A 17,884-nucleotide genomic window follows, 5' to 3' on the forward strand; every position below is an offset into this window, starting at 1 on the left:
CGGTAAATTAATAGAAACTTGTAATAGTTCCCCAAAGGTTATTTATCTGAGTCAGTTGGGCTTCCTCTACTTTTCTTTTTAACTTTGAATTCTCAGCTACACTAACAACCCAAAGCACTAATTAAGTAAGGTCATTATTTTTACATCGCATTTATTGTTGATGGAACAAAATCCTTCTCGGCAATTAAATAAATATTTACTTTTCTTTTTTGAAAGCGTCTCCAAGCTTCCTTGGGAAACTAATGCAGTTCTGGACAAGATGGAATGTGCTTCCCAGACACAAGCTGGATATTAACATGGTGGAGAGCAACTTCCCCACTTCCACCAGCTGAAACTCCCGGGACATTACAAAGAGTACTGTAACTTCGAAAGAGACCTTCTTGCTGCCATTTGTAGCAATGACACTGGGTGTGGGTTAGTCTAAGGAGACGGTACAGCAAAATAACACTATTTACTTACAGTAATCGTGTAACCTCCTACAAGGCTGTTACACAACCATGTTTACATTGACATCTGTTATTATAATTGTGTGTGTATATATGTATAGATCTATATATTAATGTTCTGTCAGTTGACAGTATTTAGTTAAACTGTAAGAACACTAGAAAGAAATTGAAATGTCATTTGTAAAATATAAGTTAAATATACGTTAAAATATTTTCATTTTCACCAAAAGGAGACCTAGCATTCAACACTGGTTTCAGAACTCTGCTTAATCAGAGCATTTATTTAAGCTACAGCTGGTAACAGACATTTACTGGAGCATTTCTGAGATCAAGCTTAAAGTCTGAACAAAGACATCCAACACATTGGACAGGGGGCCATCAGGGTCTGGTAGATTTTCAACTTCCTGCTCAGTTAGTGTGCGTTGCAGCTGAACTTCAGGGACCACAACGACCGGGCCGACGATGACCACACGGCCTGGTCCGGTCAACTCCAAACTCCATGTCAACCTGCAGTTAAAAGAGTGGAGGTTAAAGGGTCTGTTCAGCCAAATGTAATGTTTAAGTTATTATGGTCAACATGTCTACAGAACTGCCCCAATACACGTCTGGTTGAGGAGCCTTCTGTCTGCCTTTTGTTTTTCTCATCCAACGATTAAATTTAGTAGGAAAGGGAGACGTGAATCTGAGTTTCACATTCTTAGAGTTATGATTATCATTAAATGTTTAAACTTATAAAACATTATGGCATTATTATATGTTTCCATTACAATAATGATCTCTCTAAAACACTGCTCCTTGTTTGATGCCCATGCTATGCAGACTAAAAAGAATCCATATTTGCAGGCCTCTCTGCTAGTTACATCATGCTTCTGATACATGTACTTTGGAATGAACCTTCCCTACATTATTAATATGAAAAACTTAGTGTAATGTTGGATAAAGTGGGGTTCAGGTTGACATTGTCCCATGTAGGAAAGTAAGATCAAAATCAAAATAAAATGACTGAATAAATTCAAACCTGTATTGGGTCCTGCTGTGCCTCGTTCATGGAGACTCCACTGTTGCAGCGGACACTGGTTTCCCTCGGTGCGCACCAGCCATCCCGGAAAAACTGAAGGTGTTTCTGTACGTGGGGTACAAAGCACCGGTGCAGAACATAGAGATGGATTTCATCGTCAGGATTGAGAAGGCCTTCTCGCTCAAGGTTGGTAAAGATGGTGTAGAAGATATCAAGTACGCTGTTGTAAACGTCTCTCCAGAGTCTTTCAATTCTGATGGGGAAATAAATGATTTAGTCTGCCGACAATGACAGTTTATTACAAATATTTGTGTTAATCTTAAAAAATTAAAAAGGATAAGATGACTGCATGCCACTTAAAATCTATTTAGCAAAGCTCTTCAGACTTCACAATATAAATAGAAGGTTAGTACTGTTGGAATATTAGCCGATCACAGTTTAAAACTTAATAAGGTATAACTTATATTTATATATTCCTGTAATTATTTATTTATTCCTGTATTTATTTATTTATACATTTATTTAAGCATTCATTTATTTATTCCTGTAATTATTTTATACATTTATTTAATTATACTCAAGTCATTTTCTGTCCTCCATATTAAAAAGTTACAAGAGAAGCGACAACAGGGCATCAGTAGTAGCCTTGTCTGGAGCCTGTTGTCTCCTTTTAATACTAATAAGAGACATTTGGGTCAGGAGGGTTGATGCCTAATGAAGAGTTAGAACATGAGACATTATTTAGACATATGAAACTTACTAAGGGTGTTAAGGACCGGACAGGAGAAGCCCTGAGAGGAAGCTATCAGTTTTACTAACGTCGATAGATTCGCTTCCAGACAATTTAACAATGTGTCTCGAGCTCAGAGGAATTCAACGTGAGTGTGTGCATACTTGAAGCGTCTCACTGAAGAAAACATTGAGTTTGGATGACTTTCAGAATCTGGGCGACTTTCTCATTGTCACTCAACATGTTAATACCAATACATTATTTGGATTCTTTGGGCTGAGCTGTCATTCACTAAAGCTTTGTTCTCAACCAAACACATTTTCTCAACTGTGAATATCTCTTAAATATCAAAGTGAATGAAGTATTTTTAAAATGCACACACACAAAAGAGACCATTTGCATACGTGCTCTCATTGCAACACAGTATTTGTAACTCCAACATCACTCACACACCAAAGTAAAACCTCAGGTGACGCCTGGAGTCATGTTTGACTTGTATCTCTGGGGACGTCAGCATTAACAGTAGGTTGTCAGAAAATAAACTTTGTTTAGCACACATAAATAAAATCAGGAACAGTGATTAATCACATCTCCATGGAAAAGAAACCTAGAAAATGACAGCAAAGATTGCACCAATCATGTGTGGGCCTACAGTTACTAATAATAGAAAATAAATGTTTTTTTCTCTCTACTGTATAAGGCTGTGTTGACCAATGCCTCTCACATAGTGGGGTATATAATCACATTAATCTTTAAATCATAGTTTAACAATGTACACGTGCACACATTATGTGCATGGATGTGGTGCCATCTGGTAGTGATACACAGTACTTCACCAACATTTTGTGATTTCTTCATTTTTACTGACCGTCCTGCCAGCATTGAACTGTGATACAGGAGATCTGGTCAAATCAACAGTTTCCAAAAAATAAAAAAGTGGTAAAGTCAGAATAATAAGTGTCAACTCTTTCATATTATCAAGAATAATAGTTTATTTAACAGATAAAGGAAAGGCTTTTTTTGTGAACAATGTCAGTAACTTATTTACACTATTCCTGTTAGACACTGTAACAATGTATTGAGCAGCACAGAACAAGGAATTAAAGAGCTGGCTTGAGATTCTGAGTTTCGGGTTATTAGGTTTCAGAAAAGTGGAAGTTGGAAGACAACTATTTCAGTAAGTTATATCTAATGGACACCCAGCAACAAAAAAATAAATGCTTCCCAATATATGGATGGCAACCAGAGCCGCCTAAAATTGAAGATGTCAAAGTCACACAATCAAAAATTCTTTAGATTAAGACACCAACCAAAACCATGTCTGTGACAATAACACACTCACTGGAAGGTATTCGTCAAAGTCAAATGGTCTCTCTCGTGCTTCTTAAATGAGCACCATTGACATCTACAGCACATCTACTGAGGGGAGCTTTGCAAAATCCTTAATTTGACATGCTATGCTCAAAGTGGAGGACCGGCAAAAAACACTTAGGAGACTTTTGATTGATTTGAGGCATATACTAAAATGTCAATGATCTTGTCTGTAATGCTACTTCCCTTTCACTTTGTCCTTGCTCTTGTCCTTTGGTATACGGCCCAGGTTATAAAATTCTACATTCGGCCTCATGTCGGTGAGGTGGGCGAGCCGGTTGGACATGGCGAAGAAAGCAGCGATAGCAGCGATGTCCCACGCATCCTCGCGGTCAAAGCCCACTTCCTCCAAAGACTGGAAATGCTGCTCTGTAACGGTGTCGCTGCGACACACAGCCATCGCAAAGTCCAGCATGGCACTCTCCCGGGGTGACAGCTCTGCATTCTGGTAGTTAACAACGACCTGCATTAAAATACGGAGGTAGAACATGAGCCATTTAGTGATTTAAATTAACATATCACTTTTTTGAATTAACAAAAAAAAATGCTTTTGCTCAGATTGATTAAGATGGCTGGTATAACTTAACTACCCTTTTGTGACAACTACAGTAATTGTGCATTATAAAAAGCAAAGAATCAATGAAAGTTTGGACCTGATCACAAAGCGTAGGTTTCTTAGAGTAGATGCGGTGCAGTGCACTGTGGGATACCACACAGTAAAGACATTTGTTGTGGATACTGGTAGCTACTACAATCAGCTCACGATCTGCCTTGGTCAATCCGCCTGGAAGACAGCAGACATATTAATGTGAAATTGTGAAAACAATAACATTGATAGTTAATTGAGTTTAGTAGAGACAGTGTATGAAAAGTTTCAATTCACATCTGTGTAGCCGAGGTTTTAGTGTTTGATCGTGTTGTTCACAGTAGATTTATATTGTAAGTTGTGAGTGTGAATGCTTCGAGGCCAATATGGCTAAACACATGTAACAACAAGCGACATAGTGGTTATCCAATAACTAAGCACCTGTTCATTTTTAATATAAAGTGCAATTGAAGTTTAAAACCCAATGAAATAAGAGGTATAGAAACCCAAACATTTTTTTAACAAAGTTGTTCCGCAGATTATGACCCTCCCGCTATGACGACGAGATCTCACTATCTGCCAACAGCCGTGCCCACTCAGCATCTTTGTTGCCAAACCTGATTGGTGACTTTATTTTGTTGCCAAACCTGATTGGTGACTTTATTTAAAACAAGAGCCTATAAACGCATCACATAACTCTCATAAAAAGGAGTTGTTTGATACTTTCTTTGCAGTCTTCCCTGCTTGTTATGGCTGTGGCTGTCTGGGTTGCCATCTACTGTCTGTATAGCGAGTGGCACAAAGCAGTAACATTCAGATGAACCATGCAGCAGCCAGGCTGAAATGTACACCGCTCTTACGTTCTTATACGCCATTACTTCCCAAACTCGAGGTTTAACATGTAAATGATGTGTGCAGAGAGCCAAAGTGGCCTGAAAGCTAAACACCCTGTGGAAGACAAGATGCAGTTGGCATTACTGAATCTGCATGTCTGATCACCTCTCCACCCTGACACTGGTTGCACACCAAACCCCACAGGGCATGAGAAAAGGTGCAGCCCTGTTAAAAGGAGTCTGCATACTGCTTATGAAATGAAGACAAATAACATATTGGCTCATTTAATTGGTGGATGATGAGAAGTCTGACCTCGTAGCCGGATAAGGGGTAAAGTGGGAATGATGCATTGGGCTCAGAGTGGTATATATGGGCCCGAAGAGTGTTTCAGCGGCCTCTGGTAACACCACTTGCATTTACTGCCACCACAGAGAAACATAACACACACACACACCTGTCTCTTTGTTCATCAGTTCACTGTAGTAAGCAAAGAAGGCTCTGAACTCGGCTGGTCTATGAGAAAGGGCTTTGAAGACATTGGGCAAAAAGCCTCCCTGGATAAAAGGAAACGTGAAGTTCAGCAGTTAAAATAGTCAATCTTAAGAGTTGAATGCCTCAAATAATAATTGTTTTCTTTCTTTTTGTTATACCTTTGACTCCATTTCCTCCATGAGCTCTACGATATCATAAGGTAGGTCTTTCTTGTACGGTACTGGATAGCGACTGATGTTCTCCGGTGGCGGATCGCTGGACAACAGCCGGATCCCCGCTGCCTTCTGCCGAGGCACGCAAACTGACCGGAGCCGCGCCTGCACGGGAGGGAGACAGCAGAGTCACCCGAGACACACGGAAACAGCACCGGCAGAGCGGAGTAGCACGTAATCGATAACGTACCAGCTGTGTGAACGTAAGGGGACGAACTAACTTCGAGACGAGGTGACTCGCCATTTCGCTCGCCTTAGCCGGAGGGAGCGTCCAACACCTCTGCTTTGCTCGGGTAACGTTAGTTTAATTACAAGAACAATAGTTGGACTGCATTCCAACTAATAAAGTCTTCCCAGGTTGACGACGGAAGGTTAGGTTACTTGAAATCTATGGTTGATAGTGTCGGGCCAGTCAACAGCCAATCATAGAGTCGTATGGAGCCACGCCTATAGACTTCTTTTTCTTCTTCTTCAGTTTAATTTGCGGCAGACTAGACGCAGCTACGGCATATTGCTGCCCTCCACTGTACATTTGTAGACCTCTGTGATTCAGATCGTTATGTAGAGTCCAGTACAATGTTGAACTTTTGAATGACGTTAAAATTTCTCTCGCTGCCTCGTACCTCTAACAGACCAATAACACATGGTCTACCGTTTCATCCTCTTCACAGAAGTCACACCTTCCATTATTATGCTTTTGAATAACATATAGGGAACTATTAAGACCAATGTGGCCATCTGTATATATTTGTATATAGTTGCAGTAATTCCCCCTGACTTCATGATCTTACATTTTCCCCCACGTTCATCTCTCATCCGTTCAAGGAGGCCCAGATCAACTTCAGACTGTGGCAGTAACCATGGAGGAACAGCTGGAAGAACCACTGCTGGAGAATATTTCCTATACAAGATACCTAACTCCCTAGCCTTCTCCTTAGCAACCAAAGCTCTTTGTTGGCGTTTTATCTTGTTCCCAGCATGGCTCAATTGCACTTTTTGTTGGATGGTTATGTCCTTGTAAACTGACCCAATATGTCATCATTATCTAAATTCTTCTCAACTCCAATGGCATTTCCCCCATTTCTACCTGCAATGCTGGCACATATGTTGTTTTAAAGGCCCCACTACAAATCCGTAATGCTTGTGCTTGTATTTCCAACGAGTCCGTCCTTTTCAGCTCCTTACCATATAAATACAATTTGACCTCTGTTCCAATTTTCTTTCTTGCAAAGAAAGGGTTTTTTTTTTCCACAGACAATTGAAATCCCCATTCCAACGCCCACTGTTCAACTCATGTAATACTCCTCCTCGTCGCCAGGAGTCAGTATTGGGGGGACTGGTAGAAACAAAAGCCCATCGATGACCCGGAAGTGACTGGGCAACGAACGGTCGCAAATGAGCGGCGGTTTCTGTCAATACGCTTTGGATACTTTATTAAAACAAAAAGTAAATTTTGTCGGGCACGAATCGATCAATACTTGATTTCAATACTTGAAATGTTTTACCATGTAAGTATGTGTAATACCCTCCGTGTATGAACCGGCTATTAGCAGTGTATTGGGGTGTTATCAATGTGTGGCTCTCTTGATCGGTTAGCGTGGCTGTTGAAAGTCCTCGACGTGTTGATTAGCGTTGTGGTTTTATAGCTGTTTTATAGCCAGGCAGTAACACCACCAGCTCTCTCGTCTTTGATTAACAAGAGGCAGCGTGGCCGCATCCGTAGGATACCTTAAAACAGCATACTATCGATAACATCGTGCAACCCGCATTATTGTCTTATAATGCATGTATTGTTTGTGTTATCAGATATCTTTGGAGCATGAAATCTTACTACATCCGAGGTATTTTGGCCCTAACCTCCTCAACACTGTGAAGCAAAAGCTTTTCACAGAAGTTGAGGGTACCTGCACTGGCAAGTGAGTATATATTGTGAAGTTACACCTACAAATAAATTGAGGCCATTGAGTTAATCTGTCATTTCAGTGGAATGTTGTGTAACTATATTAGATTGTAACAGATGTTACTAAAGTGTAGTGAACTTCAGGCCAATGCACAGATGCGTTTGTGTGTGTGTACACTTGCAGGAATAGGCAGAAATACAGAATTGGACATTTCTGTTTCCTTCATCTGGGATATACAATTTGACAACTTGTGTAATAATTTGGAATCGGGAAGTTTTGACAGTATTCAACTACATACGGAAGTTATTAACTTTGCATTTGTATTCCGACGTGGACATACACATGTCATTGATTTATGTGTGACCTTCCTTCAGGTATGGCTTTGTCATCGCAGTGACCACCATTGACAACATCGGGGCAGGTGTTATACAACCGGGGAGAGGGTTTGTCCTCTACCCAGTCAAGTACAAGGCCATTGTGTTCCGCCCATTTAAAGGGGAGGTGGTTGACGCTGTGGTCACTCAGGTCAACAAGGTATGGGAAAATACAGCTTACTGGCCAAAATTAAGATTTTTATGATGGCATGTGAAATCTGACATATTGATACTAATAAATCATCTTGACAGGGCACTACTTTTTATCTAATTTTCTAATGCCAAAATGTGTACATTTACTTCTCAAAAATAATTGTAAATACCCATATTATATATTGGTTAATGAAGTTCTCTACTGATATAGATCACATCTTTTAACTTTATGATAATAAATGTGCCTCCACTGGAGAGTTTATGCTTAGTATGTATGTTTTGAATATATATTAAATGATGAATAGCTGATAATGGATATTCTTTACTTTTGTATCTTTTATGTAAGTTAGACATATTTTTGTCTGTTTCTTGCAGGTTGGATTGTTCACAGAAATCGGTCCCATGTCTTGCTTCATCTCTCGCCACGTGAGTCAGCATAAAATTATAAATATCTTATATAATAGTTGTGAACGAAACAGTTGGCTTTTATAGGCTTTTCGATGTGTATCCCCTTTGTTAGAGGTTGACCGATTAATCGGGCATGGACCATTAAACAATTTATCAAAGTATTGTCATTGGTTGAGCTGGGCATTCAACTGTTACTTTAACTTATTTAACAATTTACTTTCTCTTTTCCCAATCCAGCCACGTAACTATACATTATGAAATGAAATCGCACACTTACGGTTCCTCCTTACCTCGGGAATATGCATGAACATTAATTAATGACATTAACAATGGAATGGAGTGTGCATCAGAAGTAATCTTGGCCAGCCATAAGCCACAGAACAGTGCATTAACTCTAAATCAAACCTACTCCAATGATGTAATCAATCAAATTACACACAGGATGTTCTTTTACTAATGATTTGGAATGACAAAAAAAGTGTTTTTTATAAAAAACTGCATATATTGATACTTGATTGATGTGGCCAATTAATAAGAGGTCACCTAATTGCTGTTCCAAGCTATTGTTGTTGTTCTATCTGTCTTTAAAAGTCCACTATCTTGTGATCTCTAATCTTTATCTCACTCTTTTATCTTTGTTTTTGCAGTCCATCCCTTCAGAAATGGAGTTTGACCCCAACTCCAATCCTCCTTGTTATAAGACAGTTGATGAGGTAAGACAATTAATTAATTATTACATATAACCAGCTGGAGTAGTTTTTAATGAAATGGATGTTCACCAGATATTTTCCTTGCTTTGCCTTTGACGACATTTAACATAAATGAACATGTACAAATTCAGTTTATTATAGTAATGCTTTTTAGAAAACATAGTAAAGCAAGAGTTAAATAATAATATAATGCCATAAATTCAGTATACAAAGTAGTTGCAAAGTAGTGCTGCACACTGCTCCTATTGTTATTTTACAGTTCCTGAGTCTTGAATGTTTTCTTCTCCTCTTTTCAAGGACATTGTAATCCAGCAAGATGATGAGATTAGGCTAAAGATTGTGGGAACAAGAGTAGACAAGAATGACATTGTAAGTGTTTTTGTTTTCTTCTTCTTCTTCATCATTGGTTCAGATGTTACACATTAGTATATAGAAGTTATGTACTGTATCCTAATATACGAGAAGTTAAAAACAAGCTTTTCTCTTGTTCTTCAGTTTGCCATTGGTTCCCTCATGGATGATTATCTGGGTGAGTATTATACAGAATATAGTCCTACATGTTCTGTATCAGTTTGTCAGATGGGCAAATTATTTTTGCACAATAAGAAAATGTGATATAGCTTCAACGTGGTTGGGTTGAGCTGGGCTTTAAACATGTTTTATAATTGATTATTGAACTTGCCTTCTGTATTTCCAGGTCTTGTGAGCTGATTCGCCCCAGAGGGAGCACATCTAACATGGGACATGTTATGTAGTAGATTAGTTATTTTGTTAAAATTAATATTTTTCTACACTGTTTGATATGGTATAGTGACAGGTGTAGAAGCCCCATAGCGACATCATAGATTTGTTGTTATTAGTGTAAAAATCCAGGAGAATGTTTGCTAAATCTTTAGCAAGATGACATACAAGCAGGACATTTATTGTTTCTTTGTAGAATTCACATTTTCTATCAACTATGTATTGTTTTTTGTACACTGACTGTAATAAAGTATTTTATTTGTTATTTATTGGTATCAGTTTTCATGTTCTGAATGTCTCCGCATAGTCAGAGTATTGACCTTTCTAATCCGAAAAGAGATGCTCAACTGGATCTGTGTGACGTGGCGAAACGTGAACGCGGAAACGTAAAGTGCGCGCACGACTAGTGGACGTAAATACGTCAGTGGAGCGCTGGTTCTTTCTTTCTCTCGTCCTGAAGATGGCGGCCGGGGTGAGTAAGATGGAAAGATGGCACATTTGGGGATACTCCTTTGACTTTCCTGGCTCAATCCGACGAAAATCAGGCCCATCTATACGCATACAGAGTGCCTTTTCACGTAAACCTTGCTGTCGGTCCTTTAGGTAGCCGTTGTCGAGTGTATTGACGAAGCATTTCATTCAGTGTTCATGTAAACTAAGGTTAGCTTTTGCTAACCTGACGTTGCATTCACAGTGCATGACGCTCCTCTTCTGACTCAACCACTAACGTGGCACAAGGCTATCTTCAAGCTGTAAAAACGTCCCGTTGGAGGTGATTTAGCATACCGTGTGTGTTTTTATGTCGTGTTTTGAAGGCCTACGACAAACCGGTACTGTCTTTGGTTAACGGTACTTTGTCTAAAGCTGTACAAAGAGGAGCGGGCTATATTGCCGGTAATGCTAGCTAGCATTAGTTAGCATTTAAAGCGAGCTGGAAACCACGTGAAACCACATTTGCTCGTAGTTATCTTTAGTTACCCGACATTTGGCCTCGGTAGCCCTCGGGTGTATCTCCCTGCTCCTATTCTTGCCATGTTTATTTTTAATGGTCGTGCGTCCAGATTTGAAAAGCATCATACATTTGTGTGGAGTACTCCACCAGACCAAAGCTCTCATTCAAACTGGTTCTGTGACTTCATTCAACGCACCACTTGTATTTTCTTAGATGTATCTGTGTTTTAAATGGAAATGCACCCATCGTATTTTAAATTAATGGCATTTGAATACGGCCAAAATGTATAACACTTTTTTTTAATCAAACTGTCGTGAGATATTACCATGAACACCTTGAAGTCGCCCCAAATTTATATTCAACATGCTACATGTGATGCATGTATGTTCAAATAATTACGTGTTTTTTTTAAAGTTAAACAATTGCTGTTTTCTCCCCTCTCCAGACTCTGTACACGTACCCAGAGAACTGGCGGGCCTTCAAGGCCCAGATTGCAGCCCAGTACAGTGGGGCTCGCCTCAAAGTCGCCAGCAATTCCCCTGCCTTCACCTTCGGGCAGACGAACCGCACTCCTGCCTTCCTCAACAACTTCCCACTGGGCAAGGTTGGTGTAGTTATGTTGGACTTGTAGAACCTATTTAGTAAATGTTTAAAAATAATAATTCAATGTCCAATATGAATTGCTTACTGCAAGCAATTCTCACAAGCAATAATAAAAAGTAATTAAGTGGACAGGTTTTAACCACTTTGACTATCAGTTGTTACCAACATCGCATTATGCTTGATTCTCTTTAAATCATTCTTACATTCTGCTATGTTTGTAGGTACCTGCATACCAGGGAGATGATGGTTTCTGTCTGTTTGAGAGTAATGCCATTGCTCACTACTGTAAGTTTGTATTCAAAGTCATTCATGGTTAACTGATTTTTAGTTTGGGTGTGCATCCAAAAGTTTCCTATATATTGCTTGCCTACGTTTTTAAAGGAAGCTGAGTAATTGCTACATTCAGGTCAAGAATGTGTGGTGGTTGTCACATACATCTACTAACAATTCAAATTCATGGGTCTCTGCACACATTTAAGCACATAACTTCTTTAGGGCCAATATTAATTGCCGATCATTGATGATCCATTTTTAGCAGATACAAATCCCTTTTCTTTGATTATAGAAGCAGATCTACACGTCCCACAATTATTTTCAACCTCTGTAAACCAACAAGAGTTTTAAATGCTATCTGTAGTCATTTTCATAAGAACAAATTATTTTACTGCAGTGGCCAACCATGTTCCATGGAGAGCCAATAGTCTGCAGGTTGCCAGTTACTTCAGTAGATTATTGAGATTATTTATCTTATTCAATGGCATATTGAACATTAAATCCAAAGGTTTGATGGGCCTGAACACCAATCAGAAAACTTTCTTCCTTGAGGAAAACTGATTATCCCCTGTCTGGGCAAGGCGGTGTCCATTCATGGCACCAAGTCTTAATCTGATGGGGGAAGAGAAACTAAAGGCCATGTTCATCCCAGTCAACTCCGTTCAGTGAGTTAAAGGCTGATTCATGCTATGGGCACAGAAACAAATATCCATATTGGCAAAATCCCTTTTTGTTTGATTTATAGAAGCTGATCTACACAGCTCCAGTCTTCCTGTCTTTATTCCGTTTCAAAAATATTTTAAGTTTACTTGTTATAGTATTTTTGGGATGATTTTTATAAGAACAAACTACTTAAATTATAGGAAAATAAAATAATTTTATGAAATATTTTTTAAAATCTTGTCATTAGTGGTTTTAATAACTAGTCTCCACTTGAAGCTGCTTTTCCATGAATACTAAAATGCATGCTTAATGCAACATTTTTGTGCAGTCAGTGTACAACATAGTGGTATGACATTATGATTAAAGATATTCACCTTTCACCCACAGTGAGCAATGATGCCCTGCGTGGTGCCACTCCCCAGGTGGCAGCACAGGTGCTACAGTGGGTGAGCTTCGCTGACTCTGAGATCATCCCTCCAGCCAGCGCATGGGTCTTCCCCACTCTGGGAATCATGCAGTTCAACAAGCAGGTTTGCAGCTTAGCATTTTTTGGTTAAGCTTAAGACCTAAACAAATAATTTCTTGACTGTGGTGGAAGGCTGGTAACCATTTCAGTTGTGTCTTGCACTGTAGTTGAGACTTGGCACATGACCATGTAGTAGTTTATATGTTGCGTTGTTATTATGCATAGTCATTCTTCTGTCTGGGTCTGTCCAGGCCACAGAGCAGGCCAAGGAGGACATGAAGAGGGCCCTTGCCGTGCTGAACCAACACCTGAACAGCCGTACCTTCCTCGTAGGAGAGAGGGTCAGCCTTGCTGACATCACTGTGGCGTGCTCCATGCTGTGGGTCTACAAACAGGTTTGACATGCACACTGTTAACAATATATTTTTCTTGGAGCAACACTTGTATTTAATAATATTTGAGTTAAGATGCTCTCCAGGAAGACCTAACACCACTCTGTCCCCTGTAGGTCCTTGAGCCTTCTTTCCGTCAACCATACCCCAATGTGACTCGCTGGTTTGTCACTTGTGTCAACCAGCCCCAATTCAAGACTGTCCTTGGAGAGGTCAAGCTGTGTGAAAAGATGGCCCAGTTTGATGGTGAGTAGTTGGCAATGAGATCAGAAGACTCTTATTGAACATGTTGCTGGCTCTTGAGCACACGGTGTAATTTACAGGATCACATTTGATGTGCACTAACCTTTCATAAGATACGTTGACATTTTTCAGCTGAATGTTAACAAAGATGTGTAACACATTTTGTTTCAATTTCTCCTAAAAAAATATTTAAATTTGCATTAAAGATAAATGGTTGTGGCTAAATGATTGCACCCAAAGAACTTGATGGCATTTGACAAATGCAGCCATTGAATTATTTTTAAAGTGTTACAATAATGTAAATTAAATACTGGATCGCTTTCAGTGACAGAAAATGACCTTTTTAATAACAAAGCCGACATCTAGCAATATTTCAGTTAATCTCCAAAGATGGAAAGAAACAAAGCACAACTCTTTAAACAGGCGGTCCCCAGTCTTTGGGCAAGGCAGTGTCCATTCATGGCACCAAGTCTTAATCTGACAGGGGAAGAGAAACATAAGGCCATGTTCATCCCAGTCAATTCTGTTTAGTGAGTTAAAGGCTGATTCATGCTATGGGCACAGATGAAAGAGTCTCACCGTAGGTCATTGAAATAAGACATAAATATTCTTTTTACGATTATTACTTTTTTTACTAGTTTTGAGTCTAAAATCAAAGCCAAATAATTGCAAAATTGAACAGAAAATATGTTTCAATGTTTTGTTTCTCCAGCCAAGAAATTTGCTGAAATGCAGACCAAGAAAGAGACCCCACCCAAGAAGGAGAAGGGAGGAAAAGACGCTGCCAAGTCCCAGGAAAAGAAGGAAAAGAAAAAGGAAGAGAAGAAGCCTGCCCCAGCAGAGGAGATTGATGACTGTGACGCTGTTTTGGCCGCTGAACCCAAAACCAAGGACCCCTATGCACACCTGCCAAAGAGGTAGAATAATCTTATTTTCTTATCTAAGCATGTTTTGTTTTTTTGTGAGTATTTTCCTCACATTTTGGCTAAAACAGAATTGTCGAAACATGTTCCATGGAGGGCCAATAGTCAGGTTTCCAGTTGATCATTTCAGGAGATTATTGAGATTATTTGGGTTGGGACGGGCCTGAACAACCATCTGAAAACTCCTCCGTGAGAAACTGATTATCCCCTGTCTGGGCAAGGCGGTGTCCATTCATGGCACCAAGTCTTAATCTGACGGAGGAAGAGAAACCAAAGGCCATGTTCATCCCAGTCAACTCCGTTCAGTGAGTTAAAGGCTGATTCATGCTATGGGCACAGAAAAACTTCGAGATCTAAAGTTGTTCTTGGGCTAGTAAAACATTTCTCTGTAAGACATGTCGGGTAAGTAGTCTACCTCTTACTGTAGTCCTAAAATGTAAGGTAGCAGGCAGGACATTTTTTCAAAATTGCAAAACAAGAAATTAGTGAAAATAGTGTGCCGGGTAAGACGCAAGAGTTAAACCAAACGTGTGGTTGTAATCTTTGACTAAGGCTGTTGCGGTTAATGTTGCTGGCAGGTGCTGTGCTTCTTGCTCTAATCTTTCGTCTGTCAAACTGCGGTGACAAGCCTGTCCATACAACATAGAAAGGCAAGCATCAGGTTGGTGCTCATAGGTGAAAAAAACCCATGTCAAACAAATGAATAATACAATTCAACTGGGCGATGTTAGTATATCATTCAGCGCTGGTCGAAGTGATGTTGTCATTGAATGATTAAATGAAGCAATCACAGTGCTCCTAACTTAGAAGGCTGAATGACACAGGCCTATAGCTATACATGCTGTTTAAAAACTACTGTAAGAATATGGGTGGCATATATTGATAAAATGACTTCAATTCATGTGCAGAGTGGTTTTGTTGCATTATACAGAATTAATTAAATGCAATGTGTATATATGACTATCTTTTTCCTTTTTTCTTTTCTAGTGCATTTGTCATGGACGAGTTCAAGAGAAAGTATTCCAACGAAGACCACCCTCACAGTAGCCATTCCCCACTTCTGGGAGAACTTTGACCATGAGGGTTACTCAATCTGGTACTCCCAGTACAAATATCCTGAAGAAGCTTACACTTGGCTTTCAAGAGCTGCAACCTGATCTCAGGTGAGACTCCGCAGCAGCCAAGCCATTTAACCAAAATTAATTTTGAGGATTATATAATATAATCCATATACCTACTTATTGGTGCAAAATTGGAGTACTGGTTCATTTTGGCTCCCACTGTCCGAAACCATGAGTCTGTTTTTATAACGGTGGCGGTGAATCATGTTTTATCTTTTATACAATGGGAACCGATCCTTACTAACAAGTTTATATAATTATTAAGCATATGGTTCCCTGTCTGGGCAAGGCGGTGTCTATTCATGGCGCCATGTCTTAATCTGACGGGGAAGAGAAACCAAAGGCATGTTCATCCCAGTCAACTCCGTTTAGTGAGTTAAGGCTGATTCATGCTATGGGCACAGAAAAAAAACATGTCTTTTTTTAAGTGTGTGTGTGTATATATTTAGATATAGATGGATGGATCACTGTTCATAGTCACTTTTATGTTTGACTTATTTCTAATTATTAATAAAAGGTCCCAAATCCCTCCCATGTTCACAGGTATGTTCCAGCGTCTGGACAAACTCAGAAAGACTGCCTTCGCTAGTGTCCTCTTGTTTGGCACCAACAACGACAGCAGCATCTCTGGCCTCTGGGTCTTCAGAGGCCAGGACCTGGCCTTCCCTGTAAGTTTGACGGGGTTGAACACATTTTCCATAATGTCCTGACCTGATGACGTCCCTATCCTCATGCATGTAGTGTTTGTGTTTGACAATCTGATTTGGGCTGTAGTTCACATGTATTGTTGCAACAGTAAACTAATGTTTCCTGAGCGATGACATGTTTGATCATTTGGAGATAGTGCCCCTGTCTGGGCAAGGCGGTGTCCATTCATGGCACCAAGTCTTAATCTGACGGGGGAAGAGAAACTAAAGGCCATGTTCATCCCAGTCAACTCTGTTCAATGAGTTAAAGGCTGATTCATGCTATGGGCACAAATTGTTTCCAAGATCTAAATATTCGATGTTTATGTTAACCAGAGGTTGATGGATTTCTTCAATGCTTTCGTCTTGGCTAAATTAAGTCACATGACTAAATTAAACTGCAGCTCACAATTGCACAGATTGCATGTGACTGTCTGTCTCTATGTTTTATAGCTTGACTTTGTTAAATCATTCACTGAAGCTCATGGTCTGCATTTCAATGCACACCATGTGATGGTCTAATTATTCTTTACTGGATAATCATCTGATCCTCAGTTGTGGTCATACATTATCAGTTCAGACTCTTATTCAAAATGTATTTGTATTCCCCTCCTAGCTATCTCCAGACTGGCAGATCGACTACGAATCATATGATTGGCGCAAGCTGGATTCAAAAAGCGAGGAGTGCAAGACCTTGGTAAAGGAGTACCTGTCCTGGGAGGGTGACTTTAAGCACGTGGGTAAAGCCTTCAATCAGGGCAAGATCTTCAAGTGAGAGGACACTGGGAATGTCTGAACAAAAGCACTCTGCTCTGCTTCCCAGCACTTAAAGTTGATGGACCTTCAGCCACCACGTGCTTACTTTATTGCAAGAATGACTTTGAATTACAGTGTTGAAGGCGGGGGTGAATTGTCTCGGTGGCCCCAACAGTTTTTTTTGGTTTTGACCTGCGAAAATAAAGCATTTTCCACCATGCCATCTATGGGATATGTCTGTCGTCTTAAGTCTGTTGTTTGTGTGTGTATTTTTTTTAAAGTTGTGTTTGAGGTAACAATTAAATTGTGAATTTTATTTCTTAAATCTTTTAGTCATTCCCAACCAGAAGAAATTAGTGTGCACAATGACAATTTAAAAAGCCAGTTTTTCCAGTCAAAAGTAGAAGTAAAAACCGTGCTACAGTTTTAAATCAATTAATTTCTTAAATCTTTTAGTCATTCCCAACCAGAAGAAATTAGTGTGCACAATGACAATTTAAAAAGCCAGTTTTTCCAGTCAAACGTAGAAGTAAAAACCGTGCTACAGTTTTAAATCAAAAGCCATTCTCAGCACATTCCCTTGTTGCATGGTACAGCCTTTCTAACCACACTGACTGGCAAAACATCAAGACTTTCAGGTCTGTGTCAAATAACCGATTCCCTATAGAAGACCTTTGTTCCACCTGTACTGCTGATATTGTGAACAGCTATAACGACATTTAGCGTGCATCTTGACTACTGGGACACGTGAATTAGTCCCTGGAGGTCAGTTCTTCAGCACTGCATGAAAGTGTACGTGTTCACGTATTCCACTAGGGGGCAGGCAAAGA

At 39.6% G+C, this 17,884-nt stretch overlaps 3 protein-coding genes across 3 annotated transcripts; 2 read left to right on the forward strand and 1 right to left on the reverse strand.

The window, feature by feature from the left end:
• Positions 1 to 3,166: 3,166 nt before the first annotated feature.
• si:ch211-175m2.5 (uncharacterized protein LOC568697 homolog) lies at positions 3,167 to 6,129 on the reverse strand. Its single transcript, XM_034544266.1, has 5 exons — positions 5,880 to 6,129; positions 5,636 to 5,794; positions 5,440 to 5,539; positions 4,219 to 4,349; positions 3,167 to 4,028 (listed from the first exon to the last, which is right to left on the reverse strand). Exons 1-5 carry the CDS (start codon positions 5,931 to 5,933, stop codon positions 3,744 to 3,746), a joined length of 729 nt encoding a protein of 242 aa, XP_034400157.1. The 5' UTR covers positions 5,934 to 6,129; the 3' UTR covers positions 3,167 to 3,743.
• Positions 6,130 to 7,042: 913 nt separating this feature from the next.
• On the forward strand, positions 7,043 to 10,243 carry polr2gl (polymerase (RNA) II (DNA directed) polypeptide G-like). Its single transcript, XM_034543073.1, has 8 exons — positions 7,043 to 7,197; positions 7,496 to 7,605; positions 7,965 to 8,124; positions 8,493 to 8,543; positions 9,173 to 9,238; positions 9,533 to 9,604; positions 9,731 to 9,764; positions 9,933 to 10,243. Exons 1-8 carry the CDS (start codon positions 7,186 to 7,188, stop codon positions 9,944 to 9,946), a joined length of 519 nt encoding a protein of 172 aa, XP_034398964.1. The 5' UTR covers positions 7,043 to 7,185; the 3' UTR covers positions 9,947 to 10,243.
• Positions 10,244 to 10,346: 103 nt separating this feature from the next.
• Positions 10,347 to 17,288, forward strand: eef1g (eukaryotic translation elongation factor 1 gamma). Its single transcript, XM_034543072.1, is given in 12 exon segments — positions 10,347 to 10,448; positions 11,374 to 11,532; positions 11,753 to 11,816; positions 12,855 to 12,997; positions 13,185 to 13,328; positions 13,442 to 13,571; positions 14,281 to 14,485; positions 15,479 to 15,524; positions 15,526 to 15,615; positions 15,618 to 15,654; positions 16,156 to 16,280; positions 16,915 to 17,288. Coding segments are annotated over 12 exon segments (1,314 nt in total). The 5' UTR covers positions 10,347 to 10,436; the 3' UTR covers positions 17,074 to 17,288.
• Positions 17,289 to 17,884: the final 596 nt, after the last annotated feature.

Source organism: Cyclopterus lumpus, chromosome 10 (assembly GCF_009769545.1).
Source record: "Cyclopterus lumpus isolate fCycLum1 chromosome 10, fCycLum1.pri, whole genome shotgun sequence".
NCBI lineage: Eukaryota > Metazoa > Chordata > Actinopteri > Perciformes > Cyclopteridae > Cyclopterus > Cyclopterus lumpus.